Consider the following 18,969-nt stretch of genomic DNA (forward strand, 5'->3'; position numbering starts at 1 on the left):
TAAAATGCCAAACAAAACAAAAAGCTTTTCATACATATTGGTTTAACAGAGTTTAATTATCCCATTACGTATATAATATCGGATTAATTTCTCATTTCTAACTTGCTTTGCAGATCCGAGATTCTTCGACCATGTTCCTTCTTGGACTGCTGTCTCTGCTTGTTTTGCAAAGTGATGCCTTCAGCACCAGTTTTCCTGATGAAACCATTGCTGAGTTTTCAGTGAATGTTTACAATCAGCTAAGAGCTACCGGGGAAGATGAAAACATTATATTTTCCCCACTGGGAATTGCAATTGCTATGGGAATGGTGGAGCTTGGAGCCCATGGTTCCACCCTGAAGGAAATCCGACACGCCATGGGTTATGAAGGTCTGAAAAACGGTAATGTGTTTTTCAGTCAATCAACACGTTCATAACATTCTTTTGAAGAAATAAGTTCATGTTCACATTTATTTGGGTGTTAAGTCCTATTGAACTTGGTGGAGACTTTCTTCTGGGTAGATATGCTTAGAATTGTGTTGCAGAACTACCAAGAAAAGTGTCAGGTAGTGTTCTATATAAATGATTCTTTAATCAATAGAATTCTGGACAAGACTGATCTATTATGATTTAGGTCATTTCAATATGTCTGTAAGACCTCATGCTCCTGATCTTCTGAAGAGGTAAGTGAGCCCCTGCAATATGTAGCATTAAAGAGAAGATAGTAAAAGAAATCTTTTGTTTATATTCTGTTTTCCAACAAAATAAATCTCAAAGCTGTTTATGCAAGAAAAAGAATGAGAAAACGATTCCTTGTCTGAAGGACTGCTTACTTCCATATAGTTCTGCCTGATTAGTGAGATCATGTAGGGATCTCATGGACATCCTGCCACTAGGGGTGTGCATGGAACCAGTTTTGGTGGTTTGGTTAGAATTTGGTTATGTACAACCCTACCTGCCACCATCTGAAGCATTGATGGTCAGTGACACATGGACAAGTCTTCGCAGTGGTGGCCCCAGTTCTCTAGAACTCCCTGCCCCTTGATCGTGGTCTTGGTGCCTTCCCATTTAGTTTAAACTAAAGCAGAAGCCTTTTAAAAAAAAAATTCCAGAGGTCTTCCTGGTATTCTATACCTCTCTCTGTGACTGCCCTGTTCCAATTATTGTCTCATCCTGTATTTCTGTGATTTTAGAGGTTGTGTTTTACAGTACTATACTGTGTGTTTAAAATGAATTTTGTTGAAAGTTGCCATGAATTTATTTATGAAGAATGTTGGCATATACATATTTTAAATAAAATAAAGGCACTCACATCTAAAAGGATCACAATGGAGACAACAGTATTAGCCACTGGAGCAAAACTGTGCTGGAATGAATAGAGTCAGTTCCTCTCGATAAAAGATTCACCTCTTTGCCAAGTTAGCAGGGGATGATGAATGTTTCAATGCAAAATCATTTTGAAACAAAAACAATTACCTGAATATGTAGATAAAGACAGATCTAACATTGCTTTGGAGCAGTGGAGCCATTTTGGATGCGCCTTCACTGAATTCGGTTGAAACGTAGCCTTTCTCACCAGCCTGGAGTTGCGGGCGGGGGTGGGGAGGAAGGAGCAGTGATTCCACAAGTTTGTAGCAGAAGCAAACTATGCACTGGGCTGATTGATTAGCAGCTGTAATTTTGCCAAAGAAAGCCTCCCTCTGCAATCCCATAAGCATTTCTGCAGGTGGGAAAAAGTCATTTCTAAAATTATTAATAATGTGATTAATTGATAGATAAATGTACATGCAGGGCTCTTAAAGATAAATGTACTGCCTGGGGAGTGGCTAGACTGACAGTGAACTGGAATTCAGTTAGCTGGTGTGTACATCTGCTGTTCAAACTGGGAGAAACAGCTTAAGCTGCCATCTTAATTTTTGATTTATGTGTTTATTTTAGATATTAATATCTTGCTTTTCTGGTTCAAAAACCTAACAGTTTGTAGCAGCTACATAAGCAGAGATTAAAAACCAGCATCAAAACACAGAATAAAAATTAACAAATGCATAACTAATTGAATAACACAACCACATAAAATTTCATTAATCAAGAGCGTGCACAGGGGAAAAAAATCATATCTGCTTTTATCTATGTTTCATTGCACCTGGAACTGAAGTTCTCCCCCACAATTTGATCCCTACAGGGGCTGCTCAACTTCGGCCCTCCACATGTTTTTGGACTACAACTCCCATAATCTCCAGCCACAGCAGTCAATAGGTGGGGATTGTAGGCCAACATCTGCAGGAGGGTCAAAGTTGGGCAGCCTTGCATCATGTTTCCTCACAGAAGACCACAGATCCATTTTGCAAAATGTTCTGAAGCAAGGATGTGGGGTGTGTGTGTGTGTCTGGCTCTTGGAATAAAGAAGACTGTCTTTTTGTTCAGCCTGTACCTCTTCTGTTCCCAGAAGACTACCTCTGTGCCCCTGGTGCAGGAGTAGCCAACCTGAACTTCTACAGCTGCTGTTGGGCTGCAATGAATAACACCTGGGGATGATAGGAGTTGAAGCCCAACCACAGCTGGAGAACCTCAGGTTGGCCACAATACCCTATGGCAGAGCTGCTCAACTTGGGTCCTCCACATGTTTTTGGACTACGACTCCCATAATCCCCAGCCACAGCAGTCAATAGACAGGGGTTGTGGGGACTGTAGGTCAACATCTACAGGAGGGCTGAGGTTGAGCTGCCCTGCCCTATGGTCTTGCAATATGATGTCTCAGCATTCCACCCTTTCCTCTCTGGCCAATAGGATATTTTAAGTTTTCAGGTAGGTGAGATCACAAAACGTGGTTCAACTGTGAGTCCAGGTTTGCCAACAAGATTTTCTGCATGTTACAAAATGTGTAAGGTAAAGTTGTGCCATCGTATCGGTGTTGACTCCTGGAGACCACAGAGCCGTATGGTTGTCTTTGGTAGAATACAGGAGGGGTTTACCATTGCCCTCCCCCATGCAGTGTGAGATGATGCCTTTCAGCATCTTCCTATATTGCTGCTACCCTATATAGGTATTGCCCATAGTCTGGGGAACATACCAGTGAGGATTTGAACCGGCAACCTCTTGCTCCCTAGGCAAGGTACTTCCCCACTGCACCATTAGGTGGCTTACAAAATGTGTACTCTCCCCCAGTTTTTCTCCAGGCTCTTCATGTGACTCAAATTACAAATGCTTGCACAGGCTACAGAAGTTGACACATTAACTTACTCCCCCCACCAAATTATCTTATGTACTCTCATCTATAGGCCTATTTGGGCACCTCATTGGGTGCCCAAATCAACCAGTGTAAGCAGACCCTCCTAAACCAGTGCCAGGTGTTGCAGACACTATGAAAGGATAAAATAATTAAAAATAAACACCTTCCTTACTTTAGCAAAATTGTGACAGCCTGTTGGCATTTCTGATGCAATAGCATTTTCAAGCTGAGATTACTTATTTTCCCATGTAAGCAGCATGCACTAATCCTATGTAAACATCATTAGTATAGCTTCTCGGGAAATCTTTGAAAGAGCTCAATGGAAATCGTTAGAATAATAGAGCAAATTTTCAGCAGCTGGCACAACCGTGTAAATATTTAGCAAAAGTAGTTGGGAACCTCCCATTAAAACTCAGAAACATATGGGCAGAAAATGTTTGTTTATAAAAGCAGTTGATTGTCAACTGAAGAATGCTTCAGGAAAGATATTTCTGTATTGTAATTGTAATGTGCTGCAATGAAAAAACTGAACAAGCAGGTCAAGCATCCATGAAACTTCATTATTTTCAGAGCATGCCATGAGTCCTGTGGAACATAGGGAGCTGCTTTCTACCATGTGAGACCATTGGTCCATCTAGCTCAGTATTATCCACCCTAGGGGTTCCCAAGGTGTGGTACTCCAGATGCTGCTGAACTACAACTCCCATAATCCCCAGCCACAATATTCATAGCTAAAGGTGATGGGGGTTGTAGTTCAGTAACTTGTGAAGTACCATCAGTTGGGAACCCCTGGTCTGCACTCACTAGATGTGGCTGTCCAAGGTTTCAGACAGTAGTCTGATATCCCCTACCTGAGGATACCAGAGATTGAACCAGGGACCTGAGAAGGAGAAAGAGGAAAATGGAGTTTTTTCTGAATAAAGCATAGTTAAACAAAAGATTGTTTTGAGTTTATGCAGGAAGCAAACTATAAAACATTTGGCGATGAGATGTTGAATTAGCTATGTGTGTGAGCCTGCAAAGCTTGTGAAGCTTCCTGTTTCATTGCATTACTGGGCCTGCATTCCTGAACTACTGCATTCTATTATTGCTGCTGCTGATTGTTTCTCCAGCTTCCTGACTGGCACAACCCCTGAACGTACTTTTTCCTTATCAATCCTGGACTCTGTTGTTCACTTGGATGCCCACTGTAGCATGGCTCAGATCCCACCACCACCTTTTTTTTCTTGTCCACCCCAGGAGAACCTGCTCTTCCCTGGAAACAATGGAGGACCCATTTCTGCAATTACCTCCTCTCTATACCAACCCCTGATTTTACTCCAGCAAAGCAGAAGGCTATATTGTTTAACTGGCTGGACCCTGAAGGCCAACAAATATATACTCATTTGTTGTTTCCTACCAACTTGTAAAGGGATACCAACCCTTATGCTCTTCAAGCCTTAGATGATCATTTCAAACCTACTTTGAATGTGATTGCTGAATGTTATGAGTTCTAATCTAGGTTCCAACTGCATGGTGAATCTGTCGATCAGTATGTCACAGTATTGCATGCCTTGAGTGTAACCTGTGAGTTTGCCAGCTTTACTGATGAAATTATCAGGGATCAGATTGTTATGAAAACAAACTGCTCCAAACTGCATGGAAAACTGCTACTGGAGCAGAAACTTACCTTGGATAAAGTTATAGAGATGGCAGGGGGCGGGGGGGGTAGATGCTCTTCACTGTGCCAACTCACTCTCTTTGGTACCCTGAAACTAACTTCCTGAGATCCAGGCTGCTCAATCTAAATCCTTCCAATCCCAATCTCTTCATATGGCACTGCCCCAGAAACTGGCAGCACAAGAAAGAGAGAGCTACCACTGTTACCAATGTGGAGATTGCCCACAATGTCCATTTTGCTCACTGTTCTGCACGGAAGGTCACATGCAACAGGTACAAGAAAAGGGGACTCTTTGCTAAGGTTTGCAAGTCTGCTATTACGGATAGCATTTTAAGTGTGACAGTCCAAGAGCCTGCTTCTCTACATTGTCAAGTAAAACCTAATGGCCACGAATTGCGGATGCTGGCTGATTCTGGTTCTCCTTACACTATTGTTCCCATCAACTTTACAAGAAACTCTTCAATCCATCAGATCTGCACCTGCAGCCCTTCAGACATCCACCCATGGGGTTATGGAGGTGTCCCTATTGCCATAAATGGATACTTCACTGCTGTCCTGGAATTCAAAGGACGTACTGCAGAAGAGAAAGTGTATGTGTCACAAAAGGGCACCTCAATAGTGGGCTGGAAACATCAGAAAGATCTGTGGATAGTGTTAGATCCAACTAGCACGGAACCCGTATGACAGATGATGGAACATCCATATGCTGCTATGATGGCTGATTTCTTGAACATTTTGCTGATGCTCCTGGTACTACCATACATTGCAAACAAAAAATTCGATGAAGGCAAATGCAATACTTGTACAACACAAAGTGAGGAATGTACCCATAGCATTACACCAACCACTTAAAGTGGAGCTTTCAAGACTATAGCATGCTGACATCATAGAACCTATTGATTCATCAGAATGGGTTTCTCTGATAGTTCTTGTACAAAAATCAAATGGTATACCTTGAATGTGCGTGGATTTAAGAGATATGAATTCCAACATGGTAGTGGCTTGTCATCCATAACTCAATATCAATGAAATGTTGCTTATTCCAAAAGAGGCATCCGTGGTCAAAATTTTGGACTTGTCTTTGGCCTATCATCAAATTTCTGTGCTCAAAAGTTCTCACAAATACACATCTTTCATTACCCCAGTCTTTTTCCGTTCAAAAGACTGACCGTTGAATTAGCCTCTGCAGCTTTGGTATTTCAAAGAATAATGCATGCAACTTTTGGAACTATGGATGACATCACTTACTTTCAGGATGACATTTCCATGTATGGCAAAACCATTGAGGAACATGATGCTAAACTGACAGGTATTATGGATGCTCCAACACAGGCTTACTATCTCTTTAGAGAAATGTCAGTTTTGCACACACTCAGTGATGTACTTCGGACGCACACTATCTCAGAGTGGTGTAGATCCTAAAACAGACTTGGGGAAAAGTATTTGGGAAGCACCAGAGTCACACAATAAGGATGCACTTTGGTCATTTTTAGGACTCTGTGGGTATTACTCTAAATTAGTTAGACAATTTGCCTCAAAGGTTGTTCCATTGGGTCATTTTTTTAAAAAAAGAATGGAGCACGTAGCTGGGATGCATCCCGCAAGGCTAGTTTTCAGACTATCAAATCAGCCATTGCCGAAAGCCCTGCTCTCACTTCTTCTGACACCAATGGGCACATTATTGTAACTAATAATGCTTCTAAATATGTCTTGGGTGCTGTCATGACCCAACAAAAAGGGGACAGGGAAGTTGCAGTTGCCTTTGCTTCCACCATGCTTACTGCATCAGAGAAGATGTATTCTGTCATTGAGAAAGGAGCTCTAGCATGTTTCTTGGTGGTGAGGCACTTCAGGACTTACTTGTGGGGCAGATTCACCTTTCAGTCAGACCATCAACCTCTATCTGTTTTATTTACTACTCTGATCACATAAAGCCACACCAAGAATAGCCAAATGGATCACCAGACTTATGGACTTTGATTTCCAGGTGGAATATCTTCCAGATATTTGGAATACTACTGCGGATTGTTTATCTCGACTTCTACTTCTAGGCCAAGAGGAATCACAGAATAAGAGGATTAAGGAATAGTAATTGCACAGATAGCGTCATCCACTCATGAAGTGATCACATCTTCTGAGTGGAAAGTGGCCCTCAGTGCTGATCAAGTGTTTATTGAACTTAAACATTACATAACTAATGGATAGCCATGCAAAAACAGGTTAGGAACATAGGAAGCTGCCATATACTGAATCAGACCAAAGAGTGCATCTAGCTCAGTCTTATCTCCACAGACTGGCAGTGGCTTCTCCAAGGTTGCCGGTAGCAATCTCTCTCAGCCCTATCTTGGAGACGCCATGGAGGGAACTTGGAACCTTCTATTGGAGCCGCTCTAGAAAGAGCAGAAGGTTTCACGTTCCCTTCCTGGTAGCATCTCCAAGATAGGGCTGAGAGAGATTCCAGCCTGCAACCTTGGAGAAGCCGCTGCCAGTCTGTGAAGACAATACTGAGCTACATAGACCAGTGGTCTGACTCAGTAGGTGGCAGCTTTCTATGTTCCTGTGTTCCACTGACAGTGTTTAAAGCTACCACCAAACTTACCCAATGGCAACAACTGGTAGGGCTTTCTATGCCATCTCAACCTGAGAATACAGAGTTTCGTGATTGGATAAGGGAGAAGCAAATTGTATGTGGATCAGAAACTGGGTATGAAACAGCAAGCATTGAAGGTGAGTACAGCTTCCTTATAAAGTGAGAAAGGGATGTTCCCTGGAGACGAGAGCCGGTCTTGTGGTAGCAAGCATGGCTTGTCCCCTTATCTAAGCAGGGTCTGCCCTTGTTGCATTTGAATGGGAGACTACATGTGTGAGCACTGTAAGATATTCCCCTCAGGGGTGCCTACCACCCACTGAACAGCAAAGCAATCGGAGACTCCTGCAGTTATTTGTGAATATTTGAAGTTTTATTTATTTTTGTATTCCTCCCATGGGGAATAATGGGGATTCTAGCAAATGTATCGCTTCACATCGGAGGGAAAGAGGTGGCCCAGAGCAGAGTGTGGTCGATGGTAGTGCCCAATGGGGGCAAGGAAGCTACCATAATTATTTCAAAGGAATTGGGCAAAGAGATGGGTTTTTTTGTGATTTGTTGAAGTTTATGCGTCTTTAAGGTTTTTATCCATAGCGAATAATGGAGGTTTCATCAGCCCCATAACTGCACTTGGGGGGCTCTGGGGTAGCCCAGAGCGAGTGGTGGTGTAGTGCACAGAGGATGCCAACCATCCCCATGGGTTGCTAACCCTTGGGGTACTGGGTTTTGTTGTTTCTGAGGTGTTCTGAGTGTAGATTCTCTGGTTGCAAATGAGAGTGAATTCATGATTTATCATTGAAAATCTAATATGCTTCCAGTGAAGTGATACATTTGCTGGAATCCCCATTATTCCATATAGGAGAAATTAAAAAATGAAAAAAGTCAAAAATCCACAAATAATTGCAGGAGTCTCCGATTGCTTTGCCGTTCAGTGGGTGGTAGGCACTCCTGGGTGCCTACCACCCACCCCAGTTTTTTGCCCCTCAGTACTCCACATAGGGAATAATGGGCAATAATGATAAAAATTTCAAAAATTCGTTAAAAATCGTAGGAGTGTCTAATTGCTTTGGGGTTTGGGTGGTAGTTGGCACCCATCGGTGCCTACCACCCAACCCAGTTTTGGAGGCTCAAACCAGTTCAAAACAGTTTGAACTAGGTTCAGATTCAAAACTGGCAAACTGGTTTTGTGCACATCCCTAATGGCAGCTTCCTATGTTCCTATGATATTCCGGACCAAAATAAATGTATGGACATTGAAATGCGTTTGTTCAAGTTGGAAGATCTTTCATTTGTTTTGTTTACACATTAAAGAGGTCTAAACATTTTCATCTGGAGTATGGAAGTATGTGTATAGCATTGCTATTTTATCACTTTATTCGAAACAAATAATCTAAATCCAAGGAGATTCTGTCATATTAGATATTGGAAAGAAATTGAACAGTGTGAGATTTTCAAGCATACGTGCTATGAGACAAGAGGGAAGGGAGTCTGATCTCAGGAGAGGAACTGGAGAGGAATTTGCTCTAGCCTCCAGTTTTGACCTCACAGATCAGGTTGATGAAAATGATGGGCAATTCTCTGTGCCAGAAAACAAATCACTAATAGCTCCTTTGTCAGAGAGCCCAAGCATTTGGAGAAGTTTGTGTGACAGGAGACCACCAAAACAAGACTTTGACACCAAATTTTAAATGAATTCAATTCCGGTTGTTATAAAGGGGAACAGTGTTCTGAATTCTGTCTAGCAATCTTTTATGTTTTGTTAATCAGAAGTTTGTCCCAGTGGGGATCCAGTAGAGAGTGTGGGGGGTGGAATCAAAAAGGAGGGAAAGGAGGAGGAGGAGAAAAATGGAGTTGTTTCTGAATAAAGCTTAGTTAAACAAACATAAGATTACTTTGCGTTAATGAGGGAAGCAGTTATAAAACAGCCCTATCCCCTGTGGAACTTTGGATGGCTGCTTCCAACTTTTCCAACTTTTCTAAATAGTGAGTCAGAGTCTTACTACTCTAATATTTCATGATGACCTTCTCTATTGAAAGCTAAAGAATCAGTATGATTTTCCACAGAGAAGTCAATGGGACACTTTTTCAACCCTCCTCCATATATTTATCTATCCCGACAGACTTATTTTCTATCTTGCTGTGATTCCAGGTGAAGAGTTTTCCTTCTTAAAAGACCTTTCTGACATGACAGCTGCGGAGGAGAGCCAATACGTGATGAAGCTTGCCAATTCCCTCTACATACAGAATGGATACCATGTCAGTGACAAATTTTTGCAGCTGATGAAAAAGTACTTTCAAGCCGAAGTAGAAGACGTAGATTTCAGTCAAAACGTAGCTGTAGCCAGCCACATCAATCAGTGGGTGGAGAACCATACAAATAGTATGTCCCTGCATTTTATACTCCTCCTTCTGTCACCTGTTGCCATGTTTATGTCTTTATAATCTATACTTATATAGAGATAAGTCTAGGAATTGGGAGCTTAATTATCTTCTATCTTCTATGTGCTTTGATTTCATTTTCCTTTCTTTCTTCATGATCAACCTGTTGAGACACCCCTGAGTGCTTTAAAATTGCTCATGGCCAACATTTTCTGTTGCAGCCAGGTTGCTTTGGAGATGGGTTTAAAGACATTTACATCCTGCGTCTAAATATTTGCTTTGACATTTCTTCCAGAAACTCGGGTGTGAATTCTTCTTCTGCAGTGCAACCATGACTGCCTAGCCTGAGACATTTACTCTGGCACAGGGACTGGCACACCCACTTCCAGGGTGTATTTTCTAGGTCGGGCAAGTCCAGAGGATCAGGCTGTTCAGCTCAATGATGTGCTTTTATGAAAATGCCACCAGCCCTAATCCACCGTTTTTAAAAGCAGAGTCATAAAAGTTGGAAGGGCCTCAAAGGTTGTCAAGCACAAATGGGCAGGACTGTCTGGCTACACCTAAATGAACTGAATGCCACTAGATAAGACACTGGGAAGTCTGCGATGGTTTTCTACAATGACAGATGTAGCTAGCAGAGTTGTGGGATTTGCATTGGGATCATAGTATTGAATTGTTTGTTTTATTACCTATATAAACCACCTAACACCTAGATCTCAAGGTGGTGTACACAGCATAAAACAATAAATAAACACCATAGCAATAGCAATAGCACTTACATTTATATACCACTCTATAGCTGGAAGCTCTCTAAGCGGTTTACAGTGATTTAGCATATTGCCCCCCATGTCAAAAGCCTGCAATTTTTAAATAGTTTTAGGCTAGCAAAAGTCCTGAGAAAACAAGTTCATCTTAAGCAATTCTTTAAAGGCAGCTGGAGATGGAGAAGCTCTTATACTGACAGGGAACACATTCCAAACCCTGGGGCAGCCACAGAGAAGGCTCGGTTCCACGTTAGTGGCAGCTGTAACCGAACCTCCTCATGTGATCTTGGTGAGTGGTGGGGTTCATGACAAAGGTGGCATGCTGTTAAGTACTCTGAACCCAAGCTGTTAAGATTTAACCCTTTCGCCCTGAGCCATTTTCCCCAAATGAAATCTTCTTCCCCTGTCCTATCAGGCTTCTATTTATCCTGCAAGAGAAAATATGCAGGTACATATGCAGTGTTCCCTCTAACAGGGATTCCCAGATTTTGTTGATGACAACTCCCAGAATCCACAGCTGCAATGGCTTTTGCTTGAGGATTATGGGATATGTAGTCAACTATATCCGGGAATCTCTGTTAGATGGAACACTGGTACCCATATGGCACCTGTACATTTAGGTAAAGGTAAAGTAAAGTGTGCCATCGAGTCTATGTCGACTCCTGGCGACCACAGAGCCCTGTGGCTGTCTTTGGAAGAATACAGGAGGGGTTTACCATTGCCATCTCCCAGGCAATATGAGATGATGCCTTTCAGCATCTTCCTATATCGCTGCTGCCCCATAGCCTGGGAAACATACCAGCGGGGATTCGAACCGGCAACCTCTGCCTTGCTAGTCAAGTCATTTCCCCGCTGTGTATATTTACCCCCCTTAGGAAATAACAGTTTGGAGTGAGAAATTTCAGCTGGGACAGTGGCACAAGAGAAAAGTGGAGGGTGCAGTGGATAAAACAAGAAAGAGAAACAAAGAAGAGGAGAGGGAAGGCTAATGGGATGAATATCCGCTAGGAGGCTTTGCACACAGGGCTTCTGCCCCGAATCTCCTTCAGAAGGAGGAATCTCCTTCAGCATTCACACACCATCAAAACTTACCTCGAAGTCCCTTCGAGATTTTTGGATCCACTCCACACACAAACTGGGCTTTGTGATGTGAATTCTAGCTTATCTTGATGTATGTCCAGGTTTTTTAAATGTTGGGTTTAAGCTACTTTTTCTGAGAACTCTGGAACAAATGGGAGAGGAACTGATGTAAAATCATTAGCATGATAAGATGCATGCTCTCTTCAGAAATCCAGATCTCTCTCTCTCTCTCTCTCTCTCTCTCTCTCCCTCCCCACCCCCACATTGGCTAGGAGGAAAATGGAGCGTGCCATGTGGAGTTGTTTTAAAAAAAAACCAAGAGCAGAGGGGAGGGGCTTCTTCCCTCAATGCCATAAGTGTGCTTCAAAATGGCTTCACTCAACATTTACCCTGAAGCCTGAAGCCAAGTGCGAATAACTCCCAGGGCAGCTACACACAGAGGTCATTCACACAATTAAAAACTGCGTTCTATGGTATACTACATACTTAAATTTCTCCTCACAACAAGCCTGTGAAGTAGGTTAAGCTGAGAGAGAAGTGACTGGCCCAGAGTCACCCAGCAAGTATCATGGCTGAATGAGGATTTGAACTCGGGACTCCGCAGTCCTAGTCCAGCACTCTAACCACTACACCATGCTGGCTCTCATCAGTCTCTCATCTTCAAAGCATTTTTAGCACAAATATGTCACAAGTCACTCAGCAATGCCAAAATCTCCCGTATGTATTTGGAAGCACGTGGCTGTTCAGATCAGGGCTATATCTGGTTCTGACGCATGTTGCTTGTTCTATTCCTAATAAAACGAAAGGACCCATCTGTAACCAACGCTGAAATCCGGTGTGCTTACTCAATTCATCACTCTGTCGATGCAGAATTCCAAACTCAAAATTACCATACCGAAAGCAAGCAATCCGCTCCCGGTTGGCGACACCAGGTAGCAGACAATGCCTTCTGATTTGGAGTGATTTATTTCGGAGTGTGGGCTCAGCAGCTGCTACGCTTGGCTAACAAGCCTCTCATGACTCGGACAGATGCAAGACGTCTCTTCCGTTCCTTGAGCAAATGCCAGTGGGCTGGATACTGAGAGCACTTACTCTGCTTATTACTCTTAGAGCCGGTGGGATTTTGCCTGGCAAAAAAATTGAAAGATAAGATGAGGATACGGCACCTAGCTTGTAAAGTTTCCAGTCGGCTGGACTGCTTTGTGTGACTTGTGACCCATTTGTGCTAAAAACGCTTTGAAGATGAGAGGCTGTCAAGAGAATAACTCTGATAAGGTAGACATGTGTTGTCTTTAATAAGGAGAGCCCTAGTGAATCAGATCAAAGGACCTATCTAGTGTATCATTCTGCTCCCCACAGTAGCCAACCCACTCTGATCTCATGGCCCCAGAGAGAATCCTAGTGGCTACATTCAAACTGCATTTAAACTGCAATTAAATCTTTAGCTGATTGGTAAATTAATGGAATTTGTTAAACATTGTAGCACTAGTTTGATGCTGATGCTTCTAAACTATTTAGTAGTAGACACCAGGCAGGTTTATTTACCTACACTGAAGCTTGGGTTCTACCCCCACCCGCTGCCCAAACACTTGACAGTTTAGTCTGAAGAGCTGAAAATCAGTTTTGAACTGGAAATTATCTATCACTTCTGTTTGTTTTGTTTTCTTGCGTTTTGCAGGCTGGGTGAGCTTTGATTTAAATGTTCAATTAGACATGCTGATTGATGTGCTCCTTTTCTCCCCTTTCATCTGACAGACATGATCAAAGATTTTGTGTCGGCAAGGGATTTCAGCGCTCTTACTCACTTGGCCCTCATCAATGCAATCTACTTTAAGGGAAATTGGAAGTCTCAGTTCAGGCCAGAAAACACGAGAACATTCTCCTTCACTAAAGATGATGAAAGTGAAGTGCAAATTCCAATGATGTATCAGCAGGGGGAATTTTATTATGGTAAGCAAAGTGTCCATACATTTCTTTAAGTATCCAACTGCAGACCGGATTTGACACTGGGTTCACATCAAATCATTTGGCTATTTAGTGCCAATTTTTAATGCCAATTAAGAATTGGCATCCTTAATGCCAATTCTCACACTGTATTAATGTCATTGGAAACAAGCCTTTTGAGAATATCCTGTGCACAGTCCACATGAGAATGGATGGGAAATTCCATCCATTTCAGTGGGATGTGGACAAGGGAAGCTGTTGGAAGATGGTTTCCAGGATTTTTGATTCTCCTATAGTCTATGGAACTTACTCTTGGTTGTGATCCAAATGGCTCCCTCTCTCCAAATCTTCTGAAGACTACCCTCTTTATCCAGGTTTTCGGCCAGTGATTTGCCACCTGCTCTATTTTTTGGTCGGAGCTACATCTATTTTATTACTGCTTTTAACTTAACTGCCCTGGGGGCGGGCGTGTGTGTGTGTGTGTGTAACTGATTTTTGCTTATTCTTTCCCTCTCCATGGCAGCTGCCTCCTGTAATACCTTCCATTCAATTCCAGAAGGATCTCCCAACCCTCAGGAAATACTTTTCAATAGCCATAGAGGACTGCAGGGAGAAGTGGGTGGGAAAACACCGTTGCTCAAGTGGAACTTTGCTACAAGCAAAGGAATCTATTCAGGAATCTTCCCTCCTGGATGTGTAGCTTAGGGATGTTATTGAATTTCTCTCTTGCCAAAATTTGCAATAGAATACATAGTTCTGGGCCCTTGCGACTCCTCAGTAGACTGGATTTCATACATACCATGATGTCTCTGCATTTGGTATATTTGTGGAAGAATAAATATTTAAATGCATACTTTACAATATATTATCACATCAACTGTTTTGATTTGAAAATACTTGGAAAGATGTGTTTAAATCCATTGTGGAGTTTTGTTTTTGTTTTGTTTTTTAGTGATGGGGTGGGGGAAGTCTGTGGGTTTTTAATGGAAGAGAGTAGAATGGAAATCAAAGGAAAATGGGCAAAATTCAAAAGGAGTGCAGAATGAGAGTTCCTTCCTTCCCAATCCCAGTTAAGTATCTGTTCAGCTTTAAAGGTGGACTACCATGCCATTTTCTGGATTACGCCATCGTGCACACATAATAGAAGGAACATATTGGACTCTTGCTCTGGGCGCTTTCTAAATTACCCACTGCAACTATGGTAAAATGCTTTGGCATAGCAGGATCGAATTGAAAATGACCCCCAGAATCTTCAATGGAATTTCCCAACAAATACAGCTACTTTTTGCAATGGACATACAATGTTACAGTACTAAATTGCAGCAATGAAATCTGAAACAAGGCATCCGAAATGTGAACAGGACCCTGTTGACAGCGTAGGGACTGTGGTGTCACAACACAGGAAGTACGGAAGCACACTTAGCAGATACGTTGTGACACTGTTGTAGGGGTTAATCTGGAAAGTGCCCTGGTGTGTCAAATATTGACCAACATGATGCAGAGCTTTCCATTGGTAATGCCAAGCATTCGGTAATGCTGATAAAAGAGAAAGAGAGTCTGGAATTCAAATCTCTGCCTTCATTCCTAAGATGCAAAAAGGGAACAATATGGTTATCCAGAGAGTGATTGTGAGGATGATTAAAAACATGATTGTATGGCAAACAAAAAGGGGAAAGAAATTGGTAGACCACAAATAAAGTAACTCAATAATGCATCTTTAAAAAGGGTATAACAAATATATGTATTGCATAGCCACCAAAGGATAAAAACATTGGTGTAATAATACGAGGACACAACCCAAAAGAATGAACCAGTAGGTGGATTTGTCTTGTTATATATAAATTAATTGTTTCTTTCTTTTAGGGGAGTTTAGTGATGGCTCTAATGAAGCGGGTGGCATCTATCAAGTTCTGGAGATTCCTTATGAAGGGGATGAGATCAGTATGATGATCATTCTTTCTAGACAGGAAGTTCCGCTAGTCACACTGGAACCTCTGATCAAAGCCCAGTTGATTGAGGAATGGGCAAGTTCTGTGAAGAAGCAGAAGGTGGAGGTGTATCTACCAAGGTGAGAATGCATTTTTAGCTCTTTGCGGTGGAAAGAGAAGAGCCATTTAGTGCACCGTTTATTATGCTCGATTGGCAGTGACTGGAATTCAGATCTCTCCTCAACCTTGAACTCCCTGGGAGCATTTGGAAAGTTGCTTCTTCTTTTTCGCCTCAGTTCCACAGAGGTAATGAGGACACATTAGCATTCTTCAGTGAGTGGTTGTAAGAAAGAATGAGAAGATACTTGCATGGCAAGCAGCCTTGAATCCAAAGAAGCCCCTAGAGCAGACCTGCTCAATTTAGGGCCCCCAGCTGTTTTTGGACTACAACTCCCATAATCCCAGCCACAGTGGCCAGTAGCCAGGGATTATGAGAGTTGTAGGCCAACATCTGCAGGGGGGCCGGATTTGAGAAGGCCTGCCCTAGATGGAATAGAAGGTACTGAGGTTTGCGCGGGGTGCCGGGGTTAGGGGCGGTTCCTTCGGATATCCACAGACAACTGCAGTTCCAAATGCCACATCGCATGTCATCCTGAGGGTCAGCCCACACCATCAGGACTGGCTTTTTAGCAGGAGCAAAGGAGTTGCAGCAAGAAGGAAGAGATAAGAAATATCTGTTGCATTGGCAGACTTCCCCATGCAATTATTTTGGTACATGCCGTAGCTTTTCAAGCAGCTTCTATTTTGAATATGTAGATATGTGGCATCCACGTTCCTCACCTGTATCCCAGCCAGCATTGCCATCTGTTGTTCTCTGCCTTGGCCTGCTGGCTGAGTTTTAGCCATGCCTGCTTCTTCTCTTCTTGCTCTTAGGCCGGGACACCTATTACTGCAGGGGTTCTCAAACTTGGGTCCCGAAGTGGTGATGGACTACAGCTCCTATCATCCCTAGCCACAATGGTTGTGCCTAGGGATGATTGGAATTGTAGTCCAGTGGCATCTGGGGACCCAAGTTTGAGAAACCCTGTAGTAATGTACTATATAGAATGGTTTGCCTCATGGCATTGTTTGAAGATATTTCTCCATCCACGGGCTTCCTCAGGCTTGTCATCCTATCAAATATCCTGATCAGGAAACAGCTTGAATCTGCTCAGTACTCTCCATCTCTGCATCAGTCATCTGCCCTCCTCAACTGATACTTTTGTCTGTCAGCTGTTTTGCCTCCCTAGTCCACTCTCCATCTTTGCCTCAAGTGGGCATCCCTAGAACTCCTTTCAGCACGTATTCAGGTACAAGGGAGACCAAAAACGTATTGAGAAACTGTGTATTTGGGGGCTTGTTTTTCTGCACATCTGCCGAGTGGTTTCACTTAAGCCCCAATCCAAATCTGGGTGGACCCAATTAATTACCTTCGTATTGTATCCATGCTGAATCTGGCAACACCTTTATTAGTAGATATAAAATATACAATAAAGTAGCCTTTGAAAGAAAAGTTTAAAACTTTGATTCTTGCTCAGGCCTGTACTGAATGTAGACTAGAACCTTTGGAGTAGGAGCCTTTGGTGGTATATAAATAATATAAACATTGTTCTCACATGTTGATAGATAGATAGATAGATAGATTGATTGATTAAGTACTGTAAAGTCGGTGTCGACTCTTAGCAACCACATAGATAAATTATCTCCAGAATGATCTGTCTTCAACTTGACCTTTAAGGTCTCGCAGTGCTGCATTCGTTGCTGTTATAATTGAGTCCATCCACCTTGCTGCTGGTTGTCCTCTTCTTTTCTTGCCTTCAACTTTTCCCAGCATTATGGACTTCTCAAGGGAGCTGGGTTTGCGCATAATGTGTCCGAAATATGAGCCTGGCCATTTGTGCCTTGAGTGAAAATTCTGGATTGATTTGTTCTAGGATCCATTTGTTTGTTTTCCTGGCTGTCCTTGGTATCCTCAAAAATCTTCTCCAGCACCAAAGTTCAAAAGCATCTATACTTTTTCTATCTTGCTTCTTCAAAGTCCAGTTTTCTCATCCATAGAGTGTTACGGGAAAAACCATTATCCCAACAATTCTAATCTTTGTAGGTGTAGACATGACATGTCATCTAAATATATTGCATCATCACATGTTGATTCATCTTAATTATGGCAAAAGTTAACCTGTATGTGTCTAGTGAACCAAAAACAGAGTGGGAGGCACTGTTTCTTCTAAGGCATGTGTGTGCTTACAAGTTTTTGGATGTCAGCTCAGTTCATTTTAGATCCCACTCAGGTTGAATCAGGAAGGCTCCACTCTGAATGCAGGTGCGCGCACACTGCCTTGATACTGCCGTCCAGAACAAAACTCATTCCGCCCAGAGATGTAAAAAAATTAGAGGGACTACTAGTGTGGGGTTATGTATTAGAGTGAGACAGACAAGATTTCAGGGGATAAATTGTCAAGTCAATAGAAAAGTTTGTTTCTAGTATGTAGTAGACCACGGGGCCATTCACATAACCGTGTGGGCAGGGGGATGAGCGGGTGAGGGGAGGCTGGTTCAACTCACCTTCCCCCCCACCAACAGGCGAGCTCTTGAATGGTGCTGGGAGTGTGGACTCCACTCCTAGACTATCCGCACTGCATGAATAGGCCGGGACGACGCTCTGTGCCCTCTGGGGCTGAATAGAGCCCCAGCAAATACACAATCCCAGAGCCCAGCTTAAGGGCTCGCTCAAGCCTTTAACCGTGGCTAAGAGCTGGGTTTAAAAGCTGGGCTAGGCGCCACTGCCCTTCCAAGATCAGGCCAAATCCCAGCGCAAATCTCATGCGCAGCCTAACCCAGGCTGGGCTTCCCTAGACTGGTTAGTGTGTGTATGAGAACAGCCTGCATTTCTATTTAAACCAAGCTTATTGTTTTAAGAACTAGCAAGTTTTGATAAGTTCCTGTGTGAGATGTGGTGATTCTCTTGTGTAGCAGGGGGAGAGCAACTGGCCCTACCCAGCACAGCATCCCTCCAGTGGCTGTTGCTGGTTATCCTATCCTTCTTCTCAGACTGTGAGCCCTTTGGGGACAGGGAACCATATTATTTTATTGGTTTATATTGTTCTGTGTAAACTGCTTTGAGAACTTTTGTGGGAAAGCACTATATAAATATTCATGGTAGTAGCAGTCATTTTAGGTACTAAACAGAGTGCTTTTTGCTTCCTGGTAATAAAGAAGAGAAGAATATTCTACCCCAAGAGAAGAATAATCGGCTTCTTTTAATGCTATGTTGACTAGAAATGAAAACCGCTGCAAACACTGCATGTTCACAAGGTGTATTTAAGTTAATATGACAACACTGGGGATACTTAAGCAGCGTTAAGGAGCATTGCCTCGTT

At 42.6% G+C, this 18,969-nt stretch overlaps 1 protein-coding gene across 2 annotated transcripts in view; it reads left to right on the forward strand.

The window, feature by feature from the left end:
* The window catches only part of SERPINI1 (serpin family I member 1), a 131,076-nt gene that overhangs the window by 79,863 nt on the left and 32,244 nt on the right, over window positions 1-18,969 (forward strand). For both annotated transcript variants that reach the window (XM_053307044.1, XM_053307043.1), the window contains 4 exons: window positions 114-381; window positions 9,605-9,835; window positions 13,434-13,628; window positions 15,486-15,690. In XM_053307044.1, the coding sequence (XP_053163019.1) occupies window positions 132-381; window positions 9,605-9,835; window positions 13,434-13,628; window positions 15,486-15,690 (881 nt within the window). In that variant the 5' untranslated portion in view covers window positions 114-131. The remainder of the gene's footprint in view (window positions 1-113; window positions 382-9,604; window positions 9,836-13,433; window positions 13,629-15,485; window positions 15,691-18,969) is intronic.

The sequence above is a fragment of the Hemicordylus capensis genome, chromosome 3, assembly GCF_027244095.1.
Source record: "Hemicordylus capensis ecotype Gifberg chromosome 3, rHemCap1.1.pri, whole genome shotgun sequence".
Classification (NCBI taxonomy): Eukaryota; Metazoa; Chordata; class Lepidosauria; order Squamata; family Cordylidae; genus Hemicordylus; species Hemicordylus capensis.